General features: G+C 35.2%; 1 protein-coding gene and 1 long non-coding RNA gene across 4 annotated transcripts in view; one reads left to right on the top strand and one right to left on the bottom strand.

Annotated features, from left to right (window-relative positions):
- The window catches only part of LOC148115515 (uncharacterized), a 52,506-nt gene extending 27,707 nt beyond the window's left edge, over window positions 1-24,799 (top strand). Inside the window, exons 2-3 of the long non-coding RNA XR_015732648.1 lie at window positions 22,205-22,257; window positions 24,578-24,799. This is a non-coding gene — a long non-coding RNA (uncharacterized LOC148115515). The remainder of the gene's footprint in view (window positions 1-22,204; window positions 22,258-24,577) is intronic.
- Window positions 1-25,560, bottom strand: part of SLC6A1 (solute carrier family 6 member 1) — a 65,671-nt gene that overhangs the window by 6,602 nt on the left and 33,509 nt on the right. For all 3 annotated transcript variants that reach the window (XM_060688367.2, XM_034438360.3, XM_034438370.2), the window contains exons 2-12: window positions 15,851-16,277; window positions 14,079-14,210; window positions 11,914-12,014; window positions 9,325-9,434; window positions 9,088-9,220; window positions 8,583-8,717; window positions 8,303-8,406; window positions 7,771-7,895; window positions 4,846-4,958; window positions 2,008-2,139; window positions 958-1,060 (exon numbers count right to left, since the gene is read on the bottom strand). In XM_060688367.2, the coding sequence (XP_060544350.1) occupies window positions 958-1,060; window positions 2,008-2,139; window positions 4,846-4,958; window positions 7,771-7,895; window positions 8,303-8,406; window positions 8,583-8,717; window positions 9,088-9,220; window positions 9,325-9,434; window positions 11,914-12,014; window positions 14,079-14,210; window positions 15,851-16,088 (1,426 nt within the window). In that variant the 5' untranslated portion in view covers window positions 16,089-16,277. The remainder of the gene's footprint in view (window positions 1-957; window positions 1,061-2,007; window positions 2,140-4,845; window positions 4,959-7,770; window positions 7,896-8,302; window positions 8,407-8,582; window positions 8,718-9,087; window positions 9,221-9,324; window positions 9,435-11,913; window positions 12,015-14,078; window positions 14,211-15,850; window positions 16,278-25,560) is intronic.

Raw genomic sequence — 25,560 nt, 5'->3', positions numbered from 1 at the left:
ATAGTGTTTTGGGAAAAAAACAATAACTTTGCACTTAGTGAATTTTCTGCATCTGACAGACCATAAAAACTATCTGGCATTTGGGTTATAGCCCTTTGACAAAATTAAACTGCAGCAATTGGATCTGAATGATTGAAATGGTGTCCTCCTAACCAGTAGTGGGATTCAAATCCTGTAGCTACCTGTTTGCTTGTGGGTGCTTACGCACACATGTGCGATGCTTCTGCACATGTGCAGAGACATTCGGGCGGGTGGGCGGAGCCTCCCACCGCCACTACCGGTTCGCCCGATTTGGGGCAAACCGGTAGCAACTCACCACTGCTTCTAACCATCTGCAGGAATTGGGGATTTAGCACAATTTATTGCAATGGTTCCACTCCTTCCTCAGTAGGTGATCGTTGGGAAAGAGAGATCACTCCAATATTTACTCCTTTGCAGGCTGCTGTGGGGTTTGTTTTCTCCCCTCTCCTATTTACATAAAATTACTGCGAGAAATCATCTGGCAATTTGGAATTCAGTATTATCCATATGCTGATGGCACTCAGCTTTCATGTCATTACCTCTGGCCAGCCTTTCCTAGCAACTGCAGGTTGTGAGAGTCTGAATGGAATGGGAAAGAACAGACTTAAATTGAACCCTAGTAAGATGTGATGGCTGCTTGTCCATCAGTATAGTGGTGTCTCGTATATCTTGTTTGATGTATGAGGTATTATCCTGAGAAATGCCCTACGCATATTTCTATGCATTGGGCAGGAAATAGCAATGTTGTGTTTGAGGATGAACAGAATTAAAATCAACAATTGCAATAAACCAAAACTGTACTGACTTAAGGGCAGACAATTTTTTCTCTCAAAATTTAGGCTGGTTTATATAAGATTGTTTGAGGGATAAAATGACTGAAAAACTCTTATGAACTGCCTTGAACTCTAATCAAATGAAACACCAAACATAACATACCGTAACACCAGGATATGGAGATACACTCAAAGAACACAAGAAATAAAAGACTCATTCCACTTGCTGAGTAATAGTCAAAAAGTTTGAACACGTAAAGCCCACCCTGCAATGGGAAAGAGATTATCAGGTTATAAACTGTTTTCTAAGATGTCTACTTCTGATTACCCTTACTTTTCATTGAGGTTCTGTTTATGTTATTTTGTAATACGAGCTACAATAATTCATTTATTATTCATAGAAAGCTCTTACAAGTACACCTACAGTATTTGTTTGATTCCCCAACTATATAACTTTATTATCTGCTGCTTAATGTTCTGTAAGTATACTCTCCTCCCTACCCAATTCTGGCTTTTAATATAAGCAAATAGACAGAACTGTCTTTGAAAATAAGGTAAATATGATTTTACTTGTGCATTCTATATTTTATAAGAAGTATTTACTTTGGATTATGTAACATACATAAGACAAGATATTGATATTTTATGCTATTCTCAAACTAAACAATGGCAGAATTTGCAGTATTCATAATAACAAGGTCTTTATATGATTCTTCTAGCTGACATTATTGGCTAATAATGGAATGATTACATTTTTGCTGCAGTCCTGTTCCTAGGAATAAGTCCTACTGTGGTTAATAGGATTTCCTTTAAGAAACATTTATAGTTTGAATAAAACATGTTTCAATGTACTGTAACCAACCACACTGTGCTAATCTCAAATTCTTTAGATAATATTAAAAGCTGAATCTCTCCTATTAATAAACTCTGGGCTAGCCAAAGGTCCATATTGCCAGAGGATCTCTGTATTGTGAGGAAACAGCTTTGCAGGCTTTAAACAGAGGTATACTGTTTTCTACAGTATACCTCTGAGAAGCTAGAATCGGAAAGTCTTGCTGATTTCACCCGTTTCTCAACTACTCTTCTGTTTGGCCCTGATTTCTGTTGTAAAAATTGCATCTAAAAGCATAGATAAAACTCCTAACTCTTCACTCAATGGAGAAAATGCAAATATATCAAATTTGTGACAGATAATTCCCAAAATATGACTTGCCTGAGTAATATTAGACAGTCCTATTAGGTATGACACAACGCACACAAGAGCAATGAAAATTTCTCTTCGATTGCGTAACAGTTTTGGAAATTCATCCACTAGTGCTGTTATGAATCCTTCAACTGTACAGAACTAAAATGGGAGTAGAAGTTACACACAAATAAAACAAAAATTTAAGTATACAAACATTCACCTTATTTTTTTCCCCATTTGGGATGACATTAGGAAAGCTTTTCAGTGGTGCAGCCTCTTAGATTTTGTAGTGTTTCAGCTGATCAATTAACCTGTTTCTCCTAAAATGAATGTTTGACTATTTCATAATTAGTGTAAGAATGTTTTCAAACCACTTAGAAGCTTATTTATGGAGTAACTTTTATACATATGTTAACATGTAACTGGTAGAAAAAATAAGGATATAATTCTGATCTGGGATATGAGATATACTTTATTATTATTGGAAATGTCTCTTGGCAGTGTAGTAATTTTTATTCTGCTTAGTTTTTATTGATTTTTAATAAAAAAATTATTTTAATATTGATAAAAGAGGATCTCTATGGACAATTCTGGTTAGCAAGAAGTGAAATTTCTAGAAGTGGGAACAGATAACAATATTTACTTTCATCTATTTAAACTTTGATTAAACACTCATGGTACTTCTCAGCCAGGTGCCACTGTGCTTGGAAGTTTTTCTGTTTACTGAATATTCACATGGACAATCCTGCTTTGTAGTTTTTCAATGTTTTGGAAATTTCTAATCCTTTGTACTGGCGCAATTGAATTTAGAGCATTCAGAAGAGAAAGCCCAATTACTGCCTTAGGGAAAAATAGCTGAAAATTATAAATACTAGGGACAAGGTGTTGAGAAGGTGGGTTAACAGATAATATTGTGGGTGAATACAATCTTAATCCTCTGATCAGTTTCACTGTCTAAGTAGAAAACTGCCACGCTTAATTTTGTGCTTATATAAGCAGTTTTTATGAGACAACCTAATTTGAATACTTCCTGGCAGTTTAACAATTGTACGTGCACAAGCAGTATATAAGAGAAGGCCAAGAATAAGCAAGCATGGCCACCTACAATGGAATTTCTCCTTTTCTAGCTGAACATACTTTTCATTTACATTTTCACTGACTTTCAAGAAAGCCAACAGCTGAACCACTATCGTTACTGAGACCTTAAAGATGCTATTTATTTATTTAAAGCATTTACATAACCATCTAATTCAACCAACTATTCTATATTCAACTATTCTACCATTCATGAAACATCAGCAAGAAAACTGCTGTGCAAGAAGTGATTCTGGAAAGAAGGTGGTCTTCTTTAGGTTGTAGTGGTAGGGATTGTTTACATTCCTGTGTGCTTTGTAAATAGACATTAGTCTTTTTGGATCTGTTGAATTTTTGCTTGTAAAATTGTATAGTGAGAGAAGCTATTTAGAAAAATGGCAATTCTGTCAATAAAACCATAACTTTTAAATCCATAGTAGCATATGAGGCTCAGCGGTGTTAACAGGTATGCATAGGATATTAACTACTTAATTTCCAAAGTGCTGAGTTATTGAAGCTGACATATTTTAGAACATATGTCATCACTGGAACATAAAAGGTTGGAGGTTGGTTTTATCTAGCTATGCATAAGCTTTAATTGTAGCCTTTCTTTCATGTGAGAATAACATAATCCTTTTTTAAAAAAAATAGGGGATTCAATGTATTTAGGTATTCACATCATATTTACCTATGCATTTGCTTTCTCTTTTGTTCCACTTCATACAAGACAAAAATGATGATTTATAAGACATCAGTATTTGTTGCATCTTCTGTTTACCACCACAGGATTTTTTATACAAGCTATTTCTATATATATATTGTGTTAGGAGTTTATCTACATGAATTTCTTACTTGTGTATTTCTTATATTTATGAACCTTCAATAACTATGCCATCTCATGGTAAAAGCATAAATTCCATAGAGAAACAATTATAATCAATAGTTTTTTGGAATGAGGTAACAAGAATACTCTTAATCAAATGAAGCCATTGATTAGCCAGATTTTTTTCATATCTGCATGCCCACTGAATTATTTAAGAAAGTATTTGGATCAAATTTTATTTATTATGTAATGTCTGTGTATGTTTTGAATTTGCCATTTTAAACCAGAGGAAGATAATAGTTTTGTAGTGGGACTATTTTTTTCCTTAATGTTTAACACAGGGATCCCCAACCCCCAGGCCGTGGAGTCACTTGTGCAAATGGAGCTGCACGTGCAAATGTACACACTTGCCGCTCACATGCAACCATCCAGTCTCTTTTCCCCCTTTCCTTCTGCCGGTACACCAAACTGGAAAGGTTGGGGACTGCCAGTTTAGCAGATGAAAACTGATAGGTATGGAGCCATGACATAGTAACATTCCCACAAGAGATTCTACAGTTACCCCATTTTGGAATTTTTTGAGAAAGGTTCCATATTAGCCTGTCTTGTAGGAATTTAGAGAGAAAGATTTAATTTCTCTGTAATTAATTTTCTGGGCAAGTCTCTCAATTTAAAGATACAATACAAGAAAGTTCTCTGAAGGTTCTCTCTTTTCTCAGAATTTTCTAATATAGAGGCAGAAGCTGCTCTTTTGTGATGGTAGGTCGGACTGTATGTGTTGATTATTTGGGAAATTGCCTCTTAAACTTCTCATCAATATGAACACCTGCATTCATTCTCAGCCTGTAGCCTCTATGCCAAAGGTGGTCCTACTTGAAATGTCACATAAATTGCCCAGAAATAATTACATGAGATGGAGTATATACAATGGCCCCATGAATAATAATAATGAAGAAGGTCTGTATTACCTGACTGTCAATTCCAAGCATAAGCAACATAGAAAAGAACAGTATTGCCCACAATGGAGAGATGGGAAGTTGTGTTACTGCTTCTGGATAAGCTAAAAATGCAAGTCCTGGACCTAGTAATGGAGGGAGAAATACATTGTCTCTGAAGTTCTCTTTTGCAATACAAACTTATTGACCTTATTATTCTTTTTAGTATATTTCAAAATATAATGATAAATTTACTGATTAGAACTGAAATAAGTTACTAATGACATGCAAATTAAAATGTAAACAAAAGCAGAATACAATTAATGTTATAGAGCTCATTTTTAAACGTTTCAAAGGTTGACATAGTAACAACAACACAGTAAATGTCTATGGAAATTCTCAATCATCCAGGTCATGGTTGTCCCAAAGGTGCTTTTTCCAAAAGGAAGAAGCTTCTTGGATAAGAAGCGAAATGTTTTCAAAGACAAGACAAAGGAAGTCTAGTTACCTTTTGGATAACTCTGTTAATAGCATTTACAATATTCTATTTTTTTTTAAAAAAATATTCTATTGAATATTTTGAAGTTGTTTCATATCAACCCACAAAATTACTTTATAGCAAGTCAAAACCTTCACCAATCTATTTCAGTACTGTCAAATTTGAAGAGCAGCCATTCCTCAAGGAATCTAAAGTCTACAATCAATTATCACTGGAATTGCCAAGCCATACAGTTATTGCTTTTGCTAAGATTGACGCACCCTCATTCATTATCATCAGAGTTGCTTTGGATAGTGAGATGGGCAGCATATAAATTTAATAAATAAAAATAAATTATAATTTTACATTATGTGCACCAAATCATTGGTTTTATAATCAGTGTTAGTTTTAGGTTATCCAAAACAGTTATTAATTAAAAATACTCTGCAGTTTAATCTATTGCATTTAGTCCATCCATTTCTAAACTATTGTTTGACTACATTAATCCATATTCCATCTAGGATTTTTTTTTTTATTTGATTTATATGCCGCCCTTCTCCGGGGACTCAGGGTGGCTTACTATGTGTTAAGCAATAGCCTTCATACTTTTGTATATTTATACAAAGTCAGCTTATTGCCCCCACAAACTGGGTCCTCAATTTACCTACCTTAGAAAGGATGGAAAGCTGAGTCAACCTTGGGCCTGGTGAGATTTGAATTTGCAGTAATTGTAGGCAGTTGATGTTAATAACAGTGCTTTAGTCTGCTGCACCACCAGGGCTCTTGTTTTTTTGTGTGAGCTTTTACAAATATAAATTTTATATGTATCTGCAAGTACTTTTGTCACTTAAGTATATATTTAATACAAAATTTATGATTCTGTTTTAGTTGGCAAGATGCCACCTAATACTGTATTTCCATTACATAATATTTATGAATATTACAGTAGCTACAATATCATAATTAAGCAAAATAAAGTTCATTATAGGTCACCAAAGAGCTTTACCATTCAATAGATAACATGTTAAATATTAATGCTGTAGTTCAGTGTATCATCACCACATTGGCTTCTAGTTTTCCACTTTACGAAGTTACTCTCTATTAGAAAACTAAAGTCTATAATAATATTAAATAACTAGTGTTCTTCCCATTACAGCCCATGAACTGTTGTACATTTTCATGATTTCAGGGGCCTGGGTAAGAGAGCTGCATATTAAAAGCAGTTAAGACTTTGGAAAACCTTTTTTCAAGACCTACATTTGCCCCCAGAACTGTAACTGGTGTAATTTGCCCCCAGAACTGTAACTGGTATAATTTCCAAGAGTAACTGTGCTATTTGGTGCATGACTTTGCATTACTTATTAATTTGATTTATTTTAGTTTTATCTCTCCCAATAATTCACATAATTTAGCAAAAAGATACTCCATATTTTTATTTTATTTTTTACAAAAAGTTAATAAGGCATATGAAAGAAAAGAAATTAGGTGTGAGGGAAGTTAAGGAGGGAGACCAGTAGTTTAAGCCAACTGGTAAGTCATTATGTAACTTTACAGTTTATGATAAATGACTGATTTTCTTTTCCACATATTGCTGTTGAATAACAGTGGACACAAGGCTAACAGACGAAGTTAGAGCTGCAGCAAGTTGTATGGAAAATTATTGGAGTTAAAGTTCCAATATCTCCAAGTTGCCAATGTTGAGAAACACTGGATTAGTGTATGCTGCCTTAGAGTTGTCAAGTCTTAGGTTAAAAGTTGGTAGAAGCTGACTGTTTTGGCCAGTGGAAGCAAACAAGTTCCTTCTAGCTCCTTTACCTGTGGTCCATATAAGGGGCAATGTTATATCCACCATCCTATTTTATTTTTGTATTACGTTTGTATGCTGCCCAACTCTCAACACTATTCTCATTGAGATGTACTATTTTCTAGTTGGTCCTTGAATCCCTACTGAATGATTGATTGGCATTCTGCTTTCAGGCCTCTGAAGTTTGATGGCCAGAGTGCCACATGTCAGTATGAAGTGTGTATTTTGCTAAGCATGCAACCAGTATTGATGTTTCACTTATGAAGATAAAAGTGGCCCTAGTTGCCAATAAAAAATAAACACATGAAGTTGCTCATAGTCTGAGTCTTCATTCTTATAACTCCATTCAACTATCAGACAGTATTTCTGTTGTACAGAATAGCAAAACAGTTCCTATAGAAGGAAGTATTCAAAGAAAAGATTCTGATCTAAGGGATATTTTGAAGTAAATTTGGGATGCACTACTATCCAATCTAGTAGAGTTTTAAGATTAGGTTCCTGCCTGTCCATTTTGTTGTTTCCACATTTAAACAGTCAGTTAGTTTAATGTTACCTGGTTAGACAAACACATGCTGAACAGTAGACCCTTGGGAGAATTTAGCAAACTTTAGAAATCTTCAGTTGTACTAACTTTTTTTAGCATTAAAACAATAACACAGAGTAAGGAATAACATACCTGATTTTGCAACTTCTTCAATAGGCCGTTTGGTTACATAAGCCATAAATCCAACAATGGAGAAAATAACAAAACCAGCGAACATGCTTGTGCAAGAGTTTATGCAGCATACTATGATGGAATCCCTGGGAGAAAAGACAGAGAGGGATAGTATCACTTCAAAAACTAGATATTTTATTCATAATTCCTACTGGCAGGGAATAATCATCCAGTGGATGATGATTTTTCTAATAGGAGTGTGCTTAGTTGCAGGGACCTTACATTGATGAAATGTTTGCCAGGTGAAGATGTATCACAATGATTTGATGTGATAAAAAGCTTCACTGACTTGAATTAGTCCAATTTGTTGAAGAACTGGAGTGGTGAATTTCCCTCAGCTGGTCCCTTTAAAAATCTGCATAACCCTACAATGTATGCCTGTTTGAACTACATTGAAGTCATTTCCACTGGAAAAAACTCTATGAATTGAATCAGTTTCCTATAACTTTAATATCTATGATACAAGGCTAGTCCAGTATGGTAACTGTTTTACCTGTAAATATTGTTGTTGAATGTGTTGTAACTTCCAAGAGCAATCAGCGAGCCAAGACCCAAACCATAGGAAAAAAAGATTTGTGTGGCAGCATCCAGCCAGACCTAATGAAGAATTATAAAGCCATTCCAATAAGATTAGGATAGATAACTTATATTGTAATTCAAAATTACAATTACAAAAATTAGAAAGAATGTTGAAAAATGAATATAGTGGGAGGAATAACCATGGGATTGTCAGTAATAAGAATTATGACAAAATTATTTGTGGGACCGCTTACCTCAGAGTCTGAAAGTTTCTCAAATTTAGGAGTTACATAAAATAAAATGCCATCTTTTGCTCCAGGTAATGTTACTCCACGGAAGAACAAGATAAGTAACATGACATATGGATACGTGGCAGAGAAATATACCACCTAATGTAAAGAATAAGAGGATAATTTGAAAGTAATTGTTATTCTAAGCTCTCTTTCAATTAATTTAAAATTGGATTTAAGAAATACAATACATAATGTTCCTAGTTTGCTGACTTGAAACATGTGAAAGATACAATACTATTTTAAGTATCTACAATTAATAGTATCACCTTGCACAATGCAATGTATACAGTGATAAACCCAACTTATATGAAATAATTATGTTTATAGGTGAAAAATAAATAGAAAAAAATACTACAGCATTTAAAATACAATGTAAATCTCTTGAGGGGATGTCCCTTCAAAAGAACCTGTATCTCTATTTTTCACAATGATTCAGTCTGCAATGCATGCTTTTATATTCCCTTACCTTTCCAGTCCAGCCTACTCCTTTCCAGATACAGAAATATACTAAAACCCAGGCAATTGCCAGAGTAATTGCTAATGGCCATCGAATCTGCCCTGGTTTTTCCAGTCCATCTGTCATTTGATGCATATTCCGTCTAAAAACAGAAAACAAATATAGAAAAAATTATATTCTATTTGTTTTGAGAAAGTGACAATGGACATTCATAGAAAGTAAAAAGATGTAGACTTCTTGACTTACTCCCAAAATTCCACAACAGCACTTGTCAAGTTGGTGTTATTTACTATGCTGTAGTTGGAGAAACACTGGTTTGTGTTCCAGGGATTATCACAGTGACTCCATGGAAGAGTCTGATTTAAAAAACAGAAAGAATTGGAACAGAAGAATAAAAACAGTGTTTGATAGAGCAATATAACTTAGATTTATCTGCTTTTCTATAATAGTGACCAAGATGAAATGATGAATTACTACAGCAATACATTCTGCATTTATGTCACCAGTATTAGGTCAAGCCAGAGATGAGACACCAGGGTCCAGTCAAGTTAAACCTTTATTAGTTTACATCTATTGGACAAAATCTTGCCAAATTAAAGTTACAAATTTCTAAGCCACTAGATATATCCTGAGAGATTCTAGAGTGTGGCTATCCTGAACCTCTTCGCTCTTCTCCTCTCCAGCTCATAACTGTGTGGTCTCGATCCAGATCTCCTTCTGGGAATTTTCTGAGTTGGCCAAATCCACCCCCTTTGCTGCTGCAAATGCACTTTCCACCACATTTGCTATGAACTAGACCTTTTTCTTTCCAAAGCTCATGATTATATTGTAGTTTTTCTTTTACATTTAAATTCTAATTAGACATGCACCTTTCTGAACATATACAAATAGTGAGTAATAAAGAATATGAACAATGCATGCAATTTGGGGATTTATTTATAATAATCTAATTTACAATACATAATTGTGCTGTCTCCCCATTTCCTATTGCATGTCACATATATTAATTTGAAAGATTGGGGCTACCTAAGAGCATCCATCCATCCATCCATTCTTCATTCACCGTCAAACAGAGTCCAACTATACAGTTGCCTCTTGCAATATTTCATAATTTAAAGGTTTTCCTTTATTTGGAACTTTAGTCCCTCCATTATTTTAAAACATAATAATTTATGGACATGTGCCAAAATGAAAGTTTGGGACTTTCCTCAGTGTTTGTAAGTGTGCAGATATCAAATAGATTTTATTTTATTCCTTATTCTGTGTTTTGTGGACCCTCAATCAATTAGAATTTTCAATGGTCAAGAAAATATTTATAATTATAAACATCTATAATTTTGTGGGGTTCTTGGTGCTCTCTGAGCTTGGTGGTTTACTTGCAGATAATTCATAACCAAATTAAGTAACATCATCAGTGCTAGAAGGGAGTAGGTTTGTTTTTATTCTTATATATTAGCTGCTTGCCCTGTTACTGTTCATGGGAATGTTCTTAGAATCTAAGTGGTTCCTTGATTCAGGTATTGTTTTCTTCTTGATTGTTGGTCTAGTGCTAATCTTGGTGTTAATCTCTGCTCGTATGGGTGTTGATGTGTGGTGAAGAAGCGCTTGTTCTTTTTGTTCTTTTTTGACTGTTTCGAATGCTATATCTCTATGTCTCTATGTCTGCAAGAATATAAAGCTCAAAGAGCACCAAGGACCCCACAGTTCAACCCTAAACTACAAATATTCTATCAGTATTGATATTTTTTTACAATTTATTTGTGGTTTTTATATTGCTTTTAAATATTGTTACCCACCTAGATATGGATGGCCATACAAATGGATGGATAACTAAGTAGCATAGATCCTATTTATCCTAAGTGTTTGGTACATCCTATGTTTTGTGTGTACAAATACAGTTTTGCAATAAATTCACTGAAGAGAGAACATGGAAAGGTCCTATTATTCTAATCATTTCTAAAACATATATATTTCAAACTATTTTGCTACAACTTAGCTACGATTATGCCACCAAAATATATTTAAATTGATCTTACTCTTCTTTGTAAAGAGGAAAATATCTTTCAGTTCTGTATGGGCCCAAAACTGATGACTTAATGAAATTTTAGCTCAGCAAATGACTCACTAGGTGTCCTTGGGCAATGAATTACCCCTCACTTTTCCAGCAGGAAAGATTAGCATGAGCAAAAGGGTAAAAGTTGGATGCCAGTTTTTATTTGGTTGCTCATAAGAACTTTCTCAGCAAGCAGCCAAAAGCAAATTTCAGTGTCACTGGGACACTACATAAATGAATGAATAAATACAATATCATGACTTTCAGACTAACAGCAGATGAGAATGTGGTAGTACATTGCACAAAAGTATGTGTATGTGTGTATATGTGTGTGTGTGTGCGCCTCTCTCTGTGTTAGAAATATAAACTGGTATCCCGCTTGCATACCATAGATAGTTGATAGACTAAGAAGTTTATTTTCTACTTAGCCATCCCATCTTAAATGCTGTTCTAATATTGTCTAATCCTGTGAGTATTTTGATAGAGTAATATTATTTGATTAGCTTCTATCTTGCTGATTGCTTTATTATGGCTTCTCTCTCTTCTTTTTTGTAGATATACATATCATTGCTACGACAAATAAAATGATCTGGGCTCATTCATGGCAATTAACAATATTTGATTAAATCTAGCTTAAAGCAATGAAATAGACAAGTTTAAAATGGATAGAAATATAATTCTTGGATCTAAGTCTGTAACTTAACATACCTTAAGGCAGTATGAATCAAACCAAGCTGTTTTTAAACAGCTATTTTTAAAATAAAAGAAGAAGGGTCACTTACTGTAGTAAAAGAGTTATATAAGTAATATATGGCCCAGGAAATAATCACAATGTAGTAAATGTTAAGCCAGAAGGACAGAACAGCAGCAGCTAATCCCACACCTGTAGGAGAAATTGGCACATCACTGTTTTGTTTATTTATTTATTCATTATTAACAGTGGAGCTTAAGGCTATAAAAAAACTTTTATAAGACTCTGCTTCAAATAAAATAAAATACTTTCTTCTTCTACATTTATATTTAAATCAAGATTGAATATTATAGCCATTCTTAACAGAGGAAGATCTAGACTATCATTCCAAACCATCTTCAGATTAAACTCCACCTTCAGAGTCCAAAATAGATAGATAAATTAACTGAGAGTATATGTACTGAAGAGAATAAGAGGGAATGAATATTTATTAAATGACACTCAGTAATCACATGAAAGTGGACAGAAATCTGGCTGGAGGTTTAAAAAAAGAGAAGACAGAATATTATGAACTACCAGAAATGAAAGGGAATAATTTGCTGTTCTGAAAGAATGATTAGAGATTCTTGGGCAGAGACTACATTAAAGTCCTCTTTGTTCTGATTGATTATGTACTATCAAGTTGATTTTCTCCAGAAGGTATGCGCCCAGAATAATACTTTGAGTCCTCTAATGGTTTACCCATCACTGCTGCAACTGAGTCCGTCCATCTTATTCTTGGTTGTCTTCTTCTCTTTCCTCCCATCTTCCCCAGAATTAAAGTAATCTCCAGGTCTTTTCATAATGCAGTGGTTGTCAACCTGTGGTCTGCGGACAATGTAATCACAGGGGGTCCACGAAGGCTTGATGCAGTCTAGTGCTTTAAATCTTGTGTTAAGTCTTGGTGGTCCATGGCTATGGTCCATGGCCACAAATGATATTGAAAGGGGGTCTGTGGTGAAGAAAAGGTTGAGAACCACTGTCATAATGCATCTGAAATATGATAATTTCAGCTTTGTTCTTTGTGCTTCAAGTAAGAACTCTTGACCCCATTTGTTTTCTGGGTTATCCATGGTATACTCAGGTTTCTTCTCCAATATAAAGATTCAAAAACATCAATGCTCTTTCTGTCTTGCTTCTTCAAATCCAATTTTCACTTCTATGGAGTGTCAAGGGAAAATTAATGCCTGCATAATATTAGATGTCGATATAGATACATCCCAACAGCTGAATATTTTTACCAAGGCTTTCATGGTGTCAATTTCAACCAAGTGCTAATTTCTGCTGGTTCTTTTCTGTTGATAGTCAATCCTAAAATGCAGACATTATCCACCACTTCATTAACTTTTGTGCTGTAAATCGCACAGAGTTGTTAGATATAATAGGGGTGGAAATACAGTTAGTTAACTAACTAACTAACTAACTAACTAACTAACTAACTAACTAACTAACTTCATTGTTAATTCTAAGGCTGACTATTGTATCTGTTGCCATTAACTCTGTCTTGTTCATATTTAATCTTAATCTGACTTTTTTCACAGTGACACTTGCATGAACAAGCCAAATAACATATAACAGGTGAAAAAAAGCAAAGTAACCCTCTAGTATAGATAGATAGTTTAGATCAGGGGTATCAAACTCGTGTCATCATGGTGGCATCACGTGATGTATCGGGACTTTTCCCCACTTCACTAAACCGGGCATGGGCGTGGCCTGCAGGTGATACACCCAGCCCGCAGGCCGCAAGTTTGACGGCCCTGGTCTAGATAGTCCTCAACTATTATCTCAGTCATTCAGTGAAGTAGTCATTAAGTAAGATGTCCAAGGCACTATTTGCTTAATTACCATAATTCCCACACTTCTTGTTGCAGTCATTAGTCAATCTCTTGGGTCATTAAGCAGAGTGAAAGAGCTGCCTTCCAGGAGCTGAAATTCACATGGAGCTGAAATCCTCCTGGCAGCCAGCCATCTCAAATACTATAATGGAGAGGAAATCCTTAACCAGCCTGCAGCAATGGAGCTGAAAACTTGTAACACTATTCTGAAATCTTGAAATACCAAAACACTTCCCCGAAGGAATTTAACTGAAAAATTCAGCTCCATTCCTGCAGCCTATTAAAACATATAAAGAATATTTGTTTTTTCCTTCCAATGACAGCTGGTATTCCCTACATTTGCAAGACCATTTCAGAATTAATAGGAAATATAAAATTATACCTTTGAACATTGGCGCAAGCTTCCAGACTCCAAGACCTCCAATGGATGTGAACTGGCCAAGTGAGCATTCCAAAAGAAACAGGGGAACTCCCGCAAAAATTAAAGTAAGGAAATAAGGAATCAGGAATGCCCCTGAAATGATACAAAAATGGCTCTTAAGAATGAAAAATACTAGGCAGAAAAATTAGGAAAAGAACATTAACATTAAATGCAGATAAAAACATTGTTTAAACAATTTGGATTGCTCCCCTTTCCCGTTTAGATATGGAATGTGAAAACACATTCCTTTTATTTTTATTTTGTGCACCTTGCAACCAAAATAAGCCTTTTCTAGATCCATTGAGTTTTGTGTGTGTGAGGCACTGCTTGGGAATATGAACTTTAGCTTTAGAAATGATAACATGATGGTGGTAGACTTCCCCCTCCCCTACATATAGAACACTTCCCCCTACATATATTTTTCTTATGTGTAATGGAGAAACCTTGTATCTGAATTCCCTTCCAGTTTTTATTCAATGCAGAACAATGGAGCAAAGTTTAATACAAGAGTAGTGAGCAGTCACAAGGACACTGCTTTTCTCATATTGAGGATGAGCTTTGAGCAGCCACCCAATTTAATCCTGGTCCCTCAAGTCACACAATTTCTAATTTTCAGAAATCAGTTCTGCCAGGCTAGTTTTGCTTTCTGGTAAAAGACTATAGCAGATGTTTCCAGAATAAACAAGACACAAATTAGCTGCTGTTCATGATAATTATATATCATTATATGAAACAAACACAGTAGTCCTCATGATATGGAAGACAAAGAGTAAAAAAAAAAAAGCCACTATTATATAGCTACTGTAATTTTGATTGCTGGTGGTATTGTTTCTATTCCCCTCTGAAAGATGTAAACATAGATAATAATTCAAATACATTGTTGTTTGTAATGTAAATTTGTTCCAAGGTGCAGTATCGCTGATTGGTTTATTACGTTTTCCCACTATCATGTTCACTTAGGATTCATAAGTATTTACAGGATAAAAACTAATATAACAAACTAATAAAGGCAATATATCATTACATCTATTACTATGTTAGAGACATCCTCAACTATCAAAAGCTCCTTTAGATAGAACTGTTTTCAAGGCTGTTCTAAACATCGAGAGAAAAGAGTATGCCATGAAATTAAGGCTACTATTAAAATGCACTGGTTTCTACCCTTCCAAGTCTTCTCTATGGCAGGGACTCTTTCAGCATCACTGTACAAGAGTTGGAACCAGACAGCTGATGCAATACCTGATTGTCATGCCATCTAGGACCTATCCAACTCTGAATGGTACCTGGAAGTCAATTGGTAACCATTGCAAAGGTCACAATACCAGTGTTATATGCCTGTATTAGCTCTGCCCCACCAGTATTTTATATCAACTGTAGCCCCAAGAGAGGACACTGCAATAATTGATAAAAGAGGTGACAAAGACATGTGTTTTCAAAAGGCTTGTTCTCCAGGAAGGGCCACAAGTTCTGCACATGCCAATCTTACCAAATATTTTTGCAAATAGGAGAAATGAAATGATCACCTGTTAGGAACAAGATAATGAGGGGTGGAACAACTGCAGTAGCATTTCAAGTGTAAAATTTATTTGGCTGGTTTGCTAAAAATCCTGTCATACATTTTGATACTTATGTTAAGATATGTTATATTAATCACGTGTCCCTTGTCTATATTCATCAAAGAAGGCTTCGAATTCTAATCAAATATAGTCAGCACAAGTAAGTTAAATATGTACCTCCTCCATTTTTCCCACAAAGGTATGGGAACCGCCACACATTCCCCAAACCAATTGCATAGCCAACACAAGACATAAGAAAATCAAATTTTCCCTTCCAGACATCTCTGTCTGGAATATCTCCTTTTTTCTTCTGCACCTTCACTACTAGAGTCTTAGGCTTATCATTAGTAATTGAGGCATCAATGAGTTCTGTGGAGATTTGCCCATCAGCTACTTTTGTTCCATTTGTGGCCATGTCTCTTGGTTTAGACGGAGAGGCCCTTGCAGATGGACGAGAAACGTCAGCACCAGTCCACGTGGACAGCAGTTTTGCGGTTCTTGGTGACCAAACTAAGGATTGATGGAGTTGTTAAATACCGATACAAGCGATCCTTGGTTGCGTTGAACTCAGAATAGATGTCCAGTCATACGTGTCTGCATTAATCTGTAAAACAAATTATAATATATATTTTACTTGCACATCTATATAAATTGCTAAGAAGCTGTAGAACAATATAGCGGTCACAATATGCTGTGGCTGTTACTAAAACATATGCTTAGCCCAGGAAAATGTGAGACACTCAGGAACACCATGCCTTAACTCTCTTTGATAATAAGAAGGAAGGAAGAAAAAATGTTGACAGGTTTTCAAATTTCTGTTTTCACAGACTATATCAATAGTGTCCCAGTATTTTTTGAGTGTCCATTTTTTGATCTAGCCTACTTCAAAGGTCTGACAGAAGTAACTAAATTCAAGTAATTGTGCATTTATTCAAAAATGGCATGCAATTGTGTCTCATCTGAAAGGTATTTTTTTTAGACTGAAGAATTTACCTATTAAATGTCATGAAAATGTAATAATTTACAATAATATTAACTGGGAAAATCAACAGTGTTCAAAGTTCTGATGTTCAACATGAATATAAAATGCAATACCAATGTTAATATTTATTAATAGACTCAAATTTTAATCTTTATTATTACAAAGGCCTAGACAATAAGCACAAAATACGTAATAACTGATAATTAGCACAATAGTGAAATAAATGAATGTATTAAGAAGTTATATCACCTCAGTATTACTGATAATCAATTATAATAATGCAAATGTATTTGCTTTACAATACCGTCTTGCTTCTATATTGCCAATTGAGACTTTGATAAGCAGTATTATTTCTATCATTCTAAGCTAAATTGTTCCTTACTTTATTTCCGAGGTTGCATCTCAGAGCATATGAATTGTTCTTGCAGAAGTCGCTTCAAATTTGCTGGATAAAGTAAAATGGTGCAAAAACAATTTAGCATGCATGCTTTTTGTCCACAGCTGTATTCAGCTACTGGCATCCAGCCTTTTTTTTTTTTTTTTTTTTGGTATTTCAAATTGCCTTTGTAATGCAAGCCTTGCTGAATATTATTAAGGTTATATTGTATAATAAAAACAATTTTATATGCAGAAATCTAGTGGATTAAGATTTATAAAGGCAAGCCTTCCATTTTATTGTAAAGGTAAAGGTGTCCCCTTTCAGTCATGCCTAAGAGGCAGTGCTCATCTCCATTTCTTAGCGAAGGAAACCAGTGCTGTCTAAAGACATTTCCATGGTCATGTGGCCAGCAAGACTATATGCTGAGGCACATGGAACGCTGCTACCTTCCTATCAAAGTAGTACCTATTTATCTACTTGCATTTGCATGTTTTCAAATTGCTACGTGGGCAAGAGCTGAGGCAAGGATGGGAGCTCACCCTGTCATGCAGCACTTGGATCTCAAACTCAAGTTTCCCAGCTGACCTCAGCATCTTTAACTGCTCAACCATCACACCCCCTTTGTTATTTTATAACTTAGTTATTTTATTATCAATAGCTGAGATCCTTATTTGATTTGCAAAAATTCTCTGTTCTCTTCAATATTTTAGGAATTTTTAAATCCATTATAATCACTTGATAAGCAACTAATTTTACTATAATCTCCCATTTTATTTTCCTGTGTAACTTCTGTGGTAATTTTAGCCGGCTCAATATTTATCAGATCAATTCCATATTATTTTTATTATGTCAAAAAGTAAATGAAAATACAACTGATTTAATCTGAATTGATGAACTACCAGTATTTCATTTTCAATCCCACTCAATTTTTGAAAATTTTCGATCCAGTAATCTGAATAAATTATTCTGGAATTTTGAGTGCTGCTAAAATTAGAACATGAGAAGATTATATTTCTTTCTGAAATGCCGATTACACTTTGAAAGGAACAAATTCTTTCTCTCAGTAAATGTATAGATGTGATTCCCACCTGCCTTATCAAACTCAATCAAAAACAAACAAAAAAAATTAAATTGAAAAGTATATTTCTTGTTCACTGGAAATGGTCAAAAAGCTATTTTACCTTACATATAACATACTATAAGCAAGAATGAAACCTCCAGATGTAGCAAATTAGAATACATCAGAATGAATGCATTTATATGAATTGTATGGTCTCTATAAATGCACTGTTTTCCCAATTTCATATTTGTAAAAAAAATCTTTTTCCAATTTAAAATTTGAAATATGTCTTAGGTAATCTCCCTTTTCCCAGATATTCAATACAGTACTCATGAAAAATATATCAACTAGACATACAAAATCCTTATTTGTCCCTGCCGAATATTGTGGATGCTTCTAATGCTATGCAGAATTAATGTGAGTTTTTTTTCTAGGACAAGAGAGTGGGGGGAGTTATATCACTGAATAACATCAGAAACATGTCAGAAATAGCAAATGAACAATTTTCTAGCGCCATCTATTGAGGAAAATAATAACTTCACATGTGGTGCAAACTTCACACCTGGTATTGCTATTTTATATCAATATATTGCTATAACCAGAAAATAACAAGATATACCTGCAAAATGTCATTTTTTAGAATTTGCCATAGTACCTATCATGTGGCTAGATTAGAGCATGCAATAATGAATAAGTAGGCCACTAAAAACCACAAAAAAACTCCAGAAGTGATTCTTAGGTATCACAAATTTAAGGAATGGAGCTGGCAAGACAGGAACCCATCAGGAGCCTATCTAGGCCAGGGCTGTCAAACTCCCGGCCCGCGGGGCAGATGCATCACACGCTGGTCACAGCCACGCCCGGGTTAGCGAAGGGGAAAAAAGTCCCGATACGTCACGTGATGCCACCATGACAACGTGAGTTTGACATCCCTGATCTAGGCAATCAAAGCCATGTATTAATGTTGGAGGGAAGAAAAAAATATAAAAAATAAAGCTAGAACAAAAATCTAGGCAAACAGTCTGGGTAAATCTTCATTAGTGAGTTCATGGTATCCAGGTAGAGTTACATCTGAGAATTTTCTGTCAAATCTGCCAATTTCTGAGTAAGAGGGTTAAGAGTTTAGACAGTTGATTATAATTAATCCTGGTAGGAAGCCTGACATAAATATAGCTTTATTTTCTGCCTTATTTTGCAACCCTATCTGCTAACTACTGCTCTTAGGTAATTGCTATGTCTATATGAGAAAGCTAAAAGAAGTAAAATAGAAATATGCAATGAATTGTTAGACATTGATTTGAACTCAAGTGCTTTAGCAGTCTGTGAAGATAGAAAAGCTATATTTGCATAACTGAGCAGTCTATTAATAAAAAAAAATACATAATTTTGAAAAATTGCCATAAAAATAGGAACTACCACAGAATGGTTAATTTACAATGAACACCACTGTACCTTCAGCCACCAAGGTTTTCAGAGAACCAAGTGCAACATCTAGTAAATATCCAAAGCCCACAGTCCAATTGTCATGATAGCAATGTAGAAACTTCTCTGAATTCATGCCAGGTTCAGTAAGAAGAAGTACAAAATTGCCATGTAACTTTTTAAATGCCCATGGCAAGAATCCATTTGGGAAAGTAGAATAATTTGACTGAACACAGCACTTATTTTTGCATATTTTGAGATCCACAGAAAACTAGATCTTTATTGCACAAGCGATACCAAATTTAATGGACAGCAAAGAATTAGAGAATAAGATTTTTATGTTATTTATTGAATAAATTTATATGCCACTCATCTCACCCTGAAAGGTGGCTCTTTTTATATAGTTCTTTGGTGTCTAGTGTTTATTTTGACTTTTGCAGCCCAGATTTCTCAATCTTTCTGTTGTCTGATTGATGATTGTATGAGTGAGTTGGGGCTAGAAGTATCTACAGAGACAAGTACACAAAATTTGCAGAAAGCTTGAGAATCAAGTGTCAACATTTTCTTCATATTAAGGAATCATTTGTTCTCGCAGAGGAAAATTGTACGAATATTTGATAAATTAATATTATTATTCTTCCAAATGAATAGGAAATATTTGATTTGGTGAAAGGAAAATATTCAAATGCAATGGCTTGAAAATTGTACCTTTACAGACAGTCTTCAAAGTTACATCCAACTCAAAAAAAGGAAACTTACGAGCTGGATTCAAAGTTTTGATAGTCGGGCTCCCTTCAAGATCATGTGACCCAACTTCAGGTGCTCAGCTTCATGGCTGCATTTATAGCCATTTGTAGCAGTCTGCAGTCATGTAACCATATTTTACAAGAGTTTTTACAAGAACCAGTTTTTCTGAGCTTATTTAGAACTGAACATAACTCTTTCATTTTGTGAACTTCATTTGTAGTTTTCTTTATTTTCTGCCTTTATTATTTTTATAAATAACTCAAGGCAGCAAACATGCATGCCATTGGGGGGTTGCCCCCTGTTTGGACCGGTTCTATAGAAACGGTAGTAAAACCCGGCAGGAGGCTCTGCCCACTAACCCTGATATCATCAGAAGCGATCTGCACATGCACAGAAGCAAGACGTGCATGCACGTGATCCCGTTGCGAAACGGTAGTAAAGGTAAGTAGAACCCACCCCTGACGCATGCATATTCCTTCCTCCTATTTTGCCCACATCAACTCAGTGAGGTGAGGTGAGGTGAGTTGGGACAGATGAGTTTGGCTGAAAGAAAGTATGACCTGCCCAAAGTCATCCAGCTGGTTTTTGATGCCTAAGGCAGGACAAGAAATCACAGTCTTCTGGCTTCTAGCCTGGTGTCTTAATGACCAGACCAAAGTGGCTCTCAATAAAAACTGGCATTTGGAGTTTACTTGATAATATTGATAGAATCACAGAGTTGAAGGTGATCATAGAAATCATCTAATCCATTCTTTTTTCTGAGCAGGATGCAAATAATCATCCAAGCCTTTCTTTGAAGACCTCTAGAGAGGAAGAGTAGCTGTTGCTTTTGCTGGCTGAGACCTCATATAATCAGATAGTTTCTTTTGAAGTCTAATTTTTACACACTGGCTCTGGTGCTGCTGTCAGGGGGAATGAAGAATAAGTCCGCTCTGTCTTCTGTGTGGCATATTTGAAGACTGCTATCTTTATCTGAGTGGCACTGAAGCATTTTTCTGCATAAGAAGGAATGGGACCGCTTCACAAACTGGGATCTCAAGAGAAAGAGCTAAAGCATCAGGTGTTCCACCCAGTTCAGAATAGGGCTAGCAGCAACAATTCACATACTCTTTCATTCACGAAGTACATATACGAGGTTAAGAAACTGCTTATAGATTGCTTTAGATATCTGATCTGCTTCTATATGATTAATGTTCCATTTGCTTTTTCCTATTTCCTATTCAAGCAAAATGACTGAGATGTAAGCAAATATATTGCATACTATATCAATATATGTAAATCAAATTGTGATTTGTTGATGTTTCTGTAGATTATTCCTTTATTTTCTTTAGAGTTAGTTAGAGTTAGAATTCTCTATTGGCCAAGTGTGATGGACACACAAGGAATTTGCTCTCAGTGTATATAAAAAGAAAATAAATACATTCATCAAGAATCATAAGATACAACACTTAGTGATAATTATAGGTTACTAATAAGCAATCAAATCATACTAGGAAACAAATAAAACAATATAAATGTAAAGTACAAATAACCCTTACAAATATATTCAAATCTGTCCAATAAGACTTTTCCTTCTGCTGTAGAATTTCTCAATCAGTGAAAAATTCTGGTTCTAATAGATTGCACTCCCCTATAGGTAACAGCTATATGTTGTATAACAGCTCTGCAGCTTATTAGGTACTATTCCCAGGTACAATTCTGTCCATAGAATATACAATAGAGCATACCCTGCTCTGGGGAGTTTTAAGCCAATGGCACCCTCTTGGATCCTCATTTCCCTGAAGGTGAGATTGGCTCTGATCCTACTAAAAAACCCTTTTTTAACAGCCCCGTAATCTCTTAATTCAAGGTAGTGACTGATGAAGCTGACCATTGATTGGCTGGATGTCTTCCCTGATGCCATATGGAATTCACAGCAGATATTTTCCCCTTGTGCCCTAGGAGAGAAAATCTACCGCTACCTAGGATTGAACTGCCAACCTTCCAAGCAGGAGGTGAGTGTTTTCAATATAGGCCAATATACTGCTAACTGAACCTGACCCTACTGAACTTCCAGAAAGCCCTTTAACTTGGTTCTGTCCCACGGAAATAGGAAACTTTCAAAATGGTTGTCTAATAAGATTCTGAATATAATCTTCCATGTTTTTTTTATTTGTTTTGTATTTATAGTTTTTAATACTTTTGTTTTGGTTGCTTTGATTCTTTCTGGTTTCTTTTGATTTGTGTCTGACTCCTAGAGTCACATGCATGAGATCGGTGGTTATATAAATTCAATACCTATATACCTACACGCTTGTGTTTTTTTTTTTTATAAGAGCAGAGACCTACCACCCTACAGAATCTCATGCAAAGAGAATGAGTTAACATAAGAGCTGACCTTTGCTTTTGCCTCAGTCTAATTCTATAGGAAACTAATATTAATATTAATTATGTGCTTAATATAAATTATACCTGCTCCATCATTTGAATTGCAGCAGCCATATGCAAGGAAGAAAATTTAAAGACAGAGCCTTTTAACTCAATCTTAAAATGGTAGGCTATATAAATATTTCTTCATGTGGTTCTATAGTCTTACTTTGTAAGCAATAAGAAAGTCCTTTATTTTATTTCTATTTATATGTGTCTCATTATTTTTTAAAAGAATAGTTCTTAGCAAATTTCAGAGTTGTTGGATATATATCTACTGTATTTAGTCTATATTGTTAACAACTACACAGTGTTCTATACATGGTATAATTTTTAACATATAATAAAATGGGAATTTTAAATAGTATAGAACAGAATTTAAATAGAATTTTAAATAGTATAATGATTAATGCAGTTTATTACCAGTTTAAAAGGCTGCATTTGAAATACTATGTGAATTATTGACATTATTCCTTACTATATTTGTTAGAAAGTAGTTTCTAACAGTTTTTCCATTTTAATTTGCTTGAAGATACCAAATGTAATATGAAAGGAACTCTGCAGATGATAATTCTTGAATGCAATGAAAGGACTTTAAACTAAATATTGACCATATATAGGGCAACTGCGGGTTGTGCATCAGTTACACCCTTTCCTGGACCAACAATCCCTACTCACAGTCTCTCATGCCCTAGTCACTTCCCGTCTTGACTATTGCAACAAGCTCTACATGGGGCTGCCTTTGAAGAGCATCCGGAAGCTCCAGTTGGTGCAAAATGCAACGGCCTGCATGGTTTTGTGCAGACCCTGGTTTGCACATGTATCACCTCTCCTGCAGGAGCTGCATTGGCGCCCGTTTGCTTCTGGGTGCAATTCAAGGTGCTGGTTGTCACCTTTAAAGCCCTTCATGGCTTGGGACCAGGTTATGTGAGGGACCATCTCTTGCCAGTCACATCTACCCGACCCACCAGAGGAGCGGGGAGGCAGGGAATGTTGTGGGTCCCATCACCGAGGGAGATACACCTGGTGGGACCCAGAAGAAGGGCCTTCTCTATGGTGGCTCCTTCTCTCTGGAAAATCATTCCCCCAGAGATTAGAATGGCCCCCACTCTAATACTCTTCCGGAAGGCGCTGAAGACCTGGTTCTGCCAGCAGGCCTGGGGAACCCAGAGCAGGATGGAGCCCATTAAATGGCTTGTGTGATCTGCTGGGCAGGGGGTGATTTTATTATCTTATACTATATTAATTTATTTGATTCTTTTAATTAGTTTTATTGTTTTAAATGTCGTTTTATATTCCATAAGCTGCCTTGAGTCACCCTGGGAGAATAGGTGGCAACATAAATTCAATAAATAAATAAATAATGCTTCCACAGTATTCCAAATTTATTCTCAAATGCTCAGTTTAGGAAACTTATTAAAACTACATTTTGGATTTTGTACTGGCATAAAATTTATGATATACAATTACTATTTAAATGATTTAACCATTCATTGTTAAATCATATTTTTTGGACCGCAAACTGTACATTCTTCCAACAGTTGATGGAACACACAAGACACCCATACTGCTGAATCAGAACAATCCTTTCCCTTATATTGAAACCGGTTTCCTTCATTTATAGCCAGATGTCTAGCAAATGGTTTTAATATTTAGTGCTGGGTATACATCAGGTCAGGTGACAAGCTGGTTAGTTAATTCTTGTAGTAACTGATAGATCAATTACTCATTGATCCTAAAAAGCAGATTCTACACTTGCAGGAAAATGGCAGGAAGAAAAAAAAAAGGTAAAAAATGCCCAGATTCTATTTATTTCTTTTTATTAGATTTATATTATCTTTCTATAGGATTTCCTAGCAGAGTACATAGGAAAACTAATTTAAGTAATCTTAATTCATTCTTCCACAGGAGTCCTGTGAAATTTGTGAGGCTGAGGAAGAGTGACCTAAAGAAGGAGATCTAGGGTCAAAGAAGGTTACCTTGACTGAGGGTGGAATTGAACTGAGACTACCTTATTCCTAATTTTACACATTAACTACTACATTACACTATTCTGTCTTGGAAATAGTTTTCCAATGACAGTAATCTTTAAAAATTGTTTTATTGAATTTTTACAATTAAACAATCATTATTCAACTCTTGGTCACAGTCATGCACAAGAGACAGTAATCTTCTATCAGCTAAAAACCTAGGTTTCATTAACCGATTTTTCAAACTAGGCTAGCAATTGGAATTAATACTGTTTGCAACTATTAATAAATGTGATTCTCAGGTAGAGGTTACTCATATTTTCCCTCTGATTACGCTGTGACTCTGGTGCCTAGTTAGGCAATTTTATCAACAATGAAATCTATAGCTGGTTAAGAATTGCATTTTTCTCAGATACATAATGCGATAAAAATAGGGAGAATTTATTAATATCCATAATACCAGGAATGGTATAACAAAAAATGAATAGGAGCCAAGATCCTTTTATACCTTAGGAGGTACTAGAAAATTAAGAGGTTTTTCTTCCAGAGCAATCACATTTGTTCCAATATGAGAATTTATCTGATAGCTGATGCTCTAATGCAGGGGTCTCCAAACTTGGCAACTTGTGGATTTCAACTCCAAGAATTCCCCAGCCACCATGGCTGGCTGTGAAATTCTGGAAGTTGAACTCTACACAAGTCTTAAAGTTGCCAAGTTTGGAGACCTCTGCTCTAATGGGAACAGACTAGCAGGGCAGAAGTTAGGATGGCTAGTTGGACATGATTTCATACAATTTGAGGACAGGATTGCATTTATTGGGTCTTGCAGCCAATAGATGGGATTGGCATGATTTTGGTAAAATTGTTTGATAAAGTTATGGTCCTCTTTCCCGGGTCCATATTAGCCAGTGGGTAGACAAA

The sequence above is a fragment of the Pantherophis guttatus genome, chromosome 2, assembly GCF_059756535.1.
Source record: "Pantherophis guttatus breed Tessera chromosome 2, ASM5975653v1, whole genome shotgun sequence".
NCBI classification, from domain to species: Eukaryota; Metazoa; Chordata; class Lepidosauria; order Squamata; family Colubridae; genus Pantherophis; species Pantherophis guttatus.
Note: the sequence above shows the minus strand (reverse complement) of the source record. Positions and strands in the feature narration are given on the sequence as shown.